The sequence below is a fragment of the Hippocampus bargibanti genome, linkage group LG10 (assembly GCF_051943395.1).
Source record: "Hippocampus bargibanti isolate YZ-2025 linkage group LG10, ASM5194339v1, whole genome shotgun sequence".
Lineage (NCBI taxonomy): Eukaryota > Metazoa > Chordata > Actinopteri > Syngnathiformes > Syngnathidae > Hippocampus > Hippocampus bargibanti.
In genome coordinates this window covers 14,175,378-14,182,232 of record NC_142743.1, presented here as the reverse complement: position 1 = coordinate 14,182,232, position 6,855 = coordinate 14,175,378, and the positions used below count along the sequence as shown (strand labels likewise).

The 6,855-nt window shown below is 43.1% G+C and overlaps 1 protein-coding gene across 3 annotated transcripts in view; it reads right to left on the bottom strand.

Annotated features, from left to right (window-relative positions):
• Nucleotides 1–440: 440 nt before the first annotated feature.
• rgs12b (regulator of G protein signaling 12b) overlaps nucleotides 441–6,855 on the bottom strand; it is a 50,488-nt gene continuing 44,073 nt past the window's right edge. For 2 of the 3 annotated variants that reach the window (XM_089006190.1, XM_089006191.1), the window contains exons 13-19: nucleotides 5,046–5,243; nucleotides 4,527–4,600; nucleotides 4,289–4,415; nucleotides 4,088–4,184; nucleotides 3,933–3,985; nucleotides 2,231–2,402; nucleotides 441–1,888 (exon numbers count right to left, since the gene is read on the bottom strand). In XM_089006190.1, coding sequence (XP_088862316.1) covers nucleotides 1,290–1,888; nucleotides 2,231–2,402; nucleotides 3,933–3,985; nucleotides 4,088–4,184; nucleotides 4,289–4,415; nucleotides 4,527–4,600; nucleotides 5,046–5,243 — 1,320 coding nt within the window. In that variant the 3' untranslated portion in view covers nucleotides 441–1,289. The remainder of the gene's footprint in view (nucleotides 1,889–2,230; nucleotides 2,403–3,932; nucleotides 3,986–4,087; nucleotides 4,185–4,288; nucleotides 4,416–4,526; nucleotides 4,601–5,045; nucleotides 5,244–6,855) is intronic. The other variant, XM_089006192.1, reaches the window with a different exon arrangement.

Genomic DNA, 6,855 nt, shown 5'->3' with positions numbered 1-6,855 from the left:
AACCCCAACCCCCGCTCCTTGCTGCGTGTGTTCTGCTGCGTGTGCGACCACGGATCTTGACCAATCACGTGCGGCTTTAACCGAACAGTGGGGGCGGGGAATAGAGGACAAAAAAAAAGTCAGCTGCCATTTGCAGCTCCTTGTTAGGAACTCCAAGAACCGGGTCGTTTGCGAATGACACTCATCAGTCATTGTGGCGCTCCATGTGTTTCCCGAAAAATAGTTTGTATGCAGAGATTATATTCTCGCGAATTTAACGTTCATAAGGCAAAAAGTTTGTTAGCTAAAGCGTTCGTAAGCCGAGGTATCACTGTACTTGCGGACTGACTTCCGCGGTAGTTATTTTATAAGGGTCACTGCAGGAAGATTCACTCTGAAAACCTTTGGATAATAAGACAGGCTTTGTGACGGTGTTGCAAAGAAGACACGAGACTGCAAGATCGGAGTAAAACTTTCTCTCTTTTTGGTCTGCAAGCAGTGCCGGCATCATGACTGTGGCCTGTGTTTGCATGAATGGCATTAGGAGTGCCTGAGATGAGAGTGGTGAAAACACAGAATGTACTGTACTCAAGTTGGAACAAAGAACAGCTGAGCAAATGTGTTGGTTCATGCTACTCGAGCAGGGAATCCGCATTTGTGTGGTGAGTGTGCACTGTGCACTTCATCACATCAAGCATATCATTTAACTTACAACTTCCATTCTTTTAGCGTGAATATACTTGTACTGTGAAGGTGATTTCAACACGTGTACAAATGTGTCGAGTCTTGTTGGCAATGGGTTAAAGTGCATTGTTATGTTCTTTTGGTGAGGGGAGTTGGATCAGAGTTTGGCACAGGTCTTCCATGCCCCCCTCACGATTACATCTCGGGGGAAAGGAAAAAAAGAAAAAAAATCCACAGCAGGCCAGGTCATAGGTTCACACAGATACACACGAGTTCGGAAAATTCTGAGGACAATTTGTGACCTTTCATCAAAATGCATCCATTCATCCTCACTTGAGCTTCCTTTCCTGTGTGCGCCCAACTGAGGCGCAGGTCACAGTGCATACAATAGTATTATATTATAACAAAGCACATTTGTGTTGTGAGCTGTTAAACAGCTACACCGAACGGAATGCTACTGTACCACAGGGTGTGTTTATTTATTTCTTTTTTAATTTATTGTCCCACAAGTTAGGACTAAGCTGACTAAAGGAAGGGAGGAGGCGCGGATGCATTCAGTTTCAACTACAGACGTCAAACTGACTTGAAAGAGGCCACTGCCACTCACTGAAGGGAGAGGTGAAAGGTCAAACAGGGGAAGTACCTGAGCAAAGCCGAATGTCCTGTGCATGCTCTTGGAGTTGTGGGTGGGGGTGGGGTTTTGACTGCAGGCTGGAGGGGGTGACGTAGTTGAGGCTGGCACTACTGATGTCTCCCTCGCCCACTAGAGTCAGTTCCGACAAGGCGTCTTCTTCTAGCATCTGGACTGACGACCCCCTGCCACTATCCTTGAGTGCACCACGCTGGAGCTCCTGGGACGGGTGGATGGGAGAGATTGTGGCAGGAATAGGCAAAGAAGTGGGTCTGCCGTACCCCCACCCTCCGATGTCAGCGCCTAACGCAGAGTCCAAACTTTGACACTGATGATGAGCGTTGAGAAAACGGCTACCGCTTGCCCTGTCGCTGTGGCCGGCCTTGTTCCCCAGGTGAGCGTTGCCATTGGCAGGGTGGCGGGAATGAGGGGTGGAGCAACAGGGCTCGGGGTCAAAGGACGGAGGCGGAGCTCGACCGGTCGCCGACGGTGACAGTCGAAGGAAGTCTGGGAGCTGCAGGTCACTTTTGTTCAGCAGGCCTCGCTGGTCGTCAGCTCTGTTGCTCTGAGCTTTGGATATGAGGTTGAAGAAGTCTGGATACACACACACACACACACACACACACACACCGATGCAAAAATACGTGTGCAAACACAAACACAGAAACACACGTAAATAAACTACCAAAATTGCGAGTGAAAATATTGCTAGTTGTTGGAGATTGGACTGCATGCAAGCAGAGGGATCAGAGCAGTTTGGCAATTAAGTCAAAGCTCCATTCGGTGTGAGCAAAGGCGCCTGTGCTACATATAGCGAGCTTGCTAGTAATGCTTCTGCAGTACGGCACACATGCCACCGAGTTAGTGTCATCACAGCAAAACAGCTTCAGGAGACAATCGAAGAAAGAAAGAAGAGGGAGGTCTTTGTATCTTTACCTTCGGCTTCGTCTATATTAATCTTTTTCTGCTTTCTTTTCTCCGGAGCCTTATGAAGAGAGACAGAGTGGTTGGGTAAGGCCTGGCTCCTTGTGTCAAGGCTGGGCCCGGCCTTGCCGTTTTCCCCATGAGGGTGGGTGGAAGCGGCTTTCCTTGACTGCCTGTCCTCCCCCTGGGAGCCACAAGGAGAGCGGAGCGGAGAGTTGTCAACGTACAGCGGGGTTACTGACTACAGCTACTGATAGAGACCATCATGACAGCATTTGGATGGAGCAAAATGGGGCTATTTCAATGCATCTTGATGACGCGCCTGATGGGATTAACAGACAATGGTCTCCTTGCACCCTTCACCAAGTTTTCGCCTTTTGCTAACTTGTTGGACCTTATTTACAGTAGCCACTCAGACAATGAAAAAAAAAAAGTTGATCAAGAAAATAGAGCAGCGGCCCCTAACCTTGTGGTTTTTCATGGAGCGGACAATGACTGACAGGCATTGCAGAATTGCTGAGAGATAATTGTCTGTTGCCCGCATAAATGGTAATAGGATGAGAATTCACTGAAAATGAAAGAGTGTGCTGGTGGTCTAAAAAAACATGTTAAAAACTCGGAAATTAGTCAGATGGTGTGTTGTATTTTAAAAATAGCCCTCTATTGGGTCATTAGTCAACAATTCAACATTAGGCTGCTGTCTAAAAATCTCGGCATTCTTCTTATTTTCAATTGCTCTTGAGCACAGGTGTCAAACTCAAGGCCCTGGGGCCAAATCTGGCCCACCACATCATTATTTTCGGCCCACAAAAGCAACTCAAACTTGTGAAATTTCATGATGCTTGTTAAAATCTGAACCAAAATTTCACATTTTTAGATGTAAACCACAATAACAGTCATTATTCTTGACTTCAGATTGAAAAACTAGTTATTCATTAATTTGTTGTGTGGTAAAAAATGACTTTGACACCCCTGCTCTACAGTTATTGCATGTCGGTTTCATATATATATATATATATATATATATATATATATATATATATATATATATATATATATATATATATATATATATATATATATCGTATAAATACTGTATAAATATATGAAACAGAACAATCTGGACAATGCACTACCAACAGTGTGACACACACCACAACTTCTGACTAATGGAAAGCCACACTACTACACGACATGAGCAAATCAACCGCAAAATAGGCCCAAAAATAACCACTGCACATTGTCAAAAAGGAGACCAAAGCATCTACGATGGAGGACTGGAGTACTCCCACCACCAACTAAATTGTCTTCCAGATGGCACTTGTGAAACTCTAAAAAGCCAACAGTGGCATAGCTTGGTCTGAGGCCTTACAACAGAAGAAAGAAAGAATGAAGCAGATGGAAAAGTTGCCGATGCATTGGACCACAGACAAAAAGGGAACAAGAGAGAATCTTTGAGAGTGCGGTGTGGCTTGCCGCCCCCAAAAAAACGAAACAAAAACAGACACACAGACATACGGGCCGGATGCTGCCATCGACAGGCTTCATACACCTGTGCACATTTATAATACATTGCAAAAAGACATGGGTCAACTGAGGACAGAGAGGAAAGACACTTAGTAGCGTGACATCATCGTCAGGAAGTGGAGACATTCAGTGGGTTATTAAACATTCCAGAGTCAGGAGATGATATAAAAACGGGCAGGCATCTTACTGGTGTTGATTGGCTTCTGCTTGCGGAAGCCCCAGGGTGGCTTTTCGACGATGCTGAAGGACAAAAAGTGAAGGGAATGTGTAGTGACTCGATTCAAAAGTTGTTGTTTTTTATGTGAACGGATAACTGAATGTAGGGCTATTTTTTTGAATTACCTTTTCCTTGCATGTGATCTGCTGAATCCAATACCACTCTCAGTCCATCCAGATTGGATATCGGAAGCCCAAGATCTAAGGGCTCAGATTCACCACTCTTGAAACACACAATTTCAAATAAACACAAAGGCAATTCAGACAGGTAAATGATACAATCTATTGTAACTTTGCAATGTTCTAGCTTTCGAGAACGAGACTCACAATGTGTGCCACCAAATCTGAGAGGTGCAGACCGTATTTGGCCACCACCGGTCTAAGAACCTCCGTCACTGGCTTGGTGGGCTTTGCTTTTAGGCCAACCGAACGGTTAATCGGGACCAAATCTAGCCTGCGTGGAACAAGCGGGATCAGAATGCAGCGCTTGAAACACTTGCTCAAAATGTTGGAAGGTTTCGTCAAAACGGTGTAAGTCACAATAAAAAAGTAGTGATTTTCTGACCTAAAGAGAGTGCGTTTTTCAAGTCTCAGGTCTCGAGAACACAACGTCATGCAGTCTTGATCCAAAACAAGTGGCTGTAAAAATAAAGATAATAATAATAATGAAGTCATAAAAGGCTTTGGTCGTGCCATTCTGATTTCTACAAAAGTTGATGAAAATCACGGATGGGAGCATTGACATAGGGGAAAAAAGATTCAGGTTAACATATTTTTGATGTCATAAATCTGAAAATGTAACTTATTTTTGTGCTAGTATGACAAATAAAATATTATTTCAAAGAGCTAAAACAGTTCATGAAGGATTTATTCCAAGCACAGCATTTCCCATGGGAATAAGTGCTTTGAATTTGGGGGCTGGCCAAGGTTGTAAAAAAATCCTGAACTACGGTTATGTGAACTCATAACGAATCATCTTTCAACCATCAATACATCTTACAGAAAACAGCATGCATTTTTGTGGAAAAAATACAGTATTATGACTTAAATTTTTTTGTAAACATCTCGTCTATTCGTGTTTCACCTTTTCCCCTCCAACCAGGAAGAGGTCAATAGCAGCCAGGTTGATGCAGAGCTTTTCGCACAGCCCCAGCAACAAATCTCTGATGGACAAACCAGCCCTCAACGGCACAGAGCAACAAGACCCATCTGGCAAGTTTATGTTACATTGCCTCATTGGGGCGCTGCCTCCTCCACGGTCTGACGCGCGGGACAGATCTCCCTAGAGAACACAAACAAACACAGTCAGAAAAAAGCAAGAGGAGGCGTGGAAAGCCATGTGGAAATCAAAAGTGAAGACACAATGACAACATTTCAGAAGAGTTCTCTCTAGGTACAAAGCCAATTCCACCGAAGTTGGTATTCTCTCTTTAACTCATTCACTACCATCCACAAATTTATTTGGGAATTGAAAATATGACGTAGAGCGCCATTCCCGAATTTGTTCGGGTTTTGTTTTTTCATTCTTCGGCGCCGATAAAGCGCTGTCCATGGCCTCTGGCAATGTTTTTTTTCCACAACGGAGCAGCATTTCCTTTTTTTCCATGTTAGCGCGTTGTTCAAGCATCAGCTGTTGTTAAAGCGCTATATAAACCAATATGTATGTATTTCATTGTATTTTGGACAGCAACCCTCATTTCAAGCTCATATAACTCCAGACCTGTATAATTTAGGAATTAACTCTTTTTTTCTGATGAAAGAAGAGGGTGGGGTGTCAAAGTCATTTTTTTGCCATGGGCCAGATTGTAGTTACGGTTTCATCCTCTCCACATATTACATATGGAACACACAACAAATTAATGAATACATCGTTTTCAAATCTGAAATCATGTTGTGGTTTACATGCAACAATTTGAAATTTTGGTATGAACTTTAGCAAGCATCATGGAATTTCACAAGTTTGATTTGCTTCCGCGGGCCGAATAAAATAATGTGGCGGGCCAGATTTGGCCCCTCAGCCTTGACTTGGACACCTGTGGTCTAAGGTTTCTAACGCTGTATTGAATGTTTATGTAGGACTCAATATTATGTGGGTCCTGCTATTCAACTGACAGTGACAAAAACCCTGACACTGGAGGGAACACATTTTTGCACGTCTGGCAATGAATACATTTACAAATAAAAATATAATACAATGACTTGCAAATAGTGTTCCATTGATATTTAATTGAATGCAAGACAAGTAGAAGATATTTATTGTTCAAATTATGAAATGTTCCTGTTTTTGGCAAATAATCATTACCTTTGAATTTTATGGCGACAGGCTTCCCTGAATTCTCAATCCCGAGCAAAAACGGGGCAATGTTTGCCTCTTTGTGAACACTAGAGTGAGCAAATACCGGTAGTTGAACAGTTTCAGGACAATTTTCTTCAATAACCAATTGTGAATAATTTACTGATTTTATCATCTACAGTCCATAATAGCATCAAAGGTTTCAGAGAATCTGGTGAAATCACTGCATGTATGCGACAAAGTTGAAAATCAACATTGAATGGACGTGACCTTCTAAGATGGACTGCAAAGTGGAAAAGTGTTCTGAGGTCTGACCGGTCCATTTTCCAAATTTTTGGGGGGAGATTATAGCTGTGGTGATCTCCATAACAATTGGGGGGGCAACATGGAGGACTATGTTGAATGCAAAATCAGCATATATGATGGCATGAAACTGTTTCAGTGGCAATGACATAGGTAATTTACACTTGTGTCAAGGAACAATTGATCCTGAAAGGCATCTACCCGTTTGAGAGGAACATTCAGCATTCCAAGCATTACTACAGCAGCTCAATACCAAAGCTTATTCTGCTCGTGGGGCGTCGTAGAAATACAGGTACGA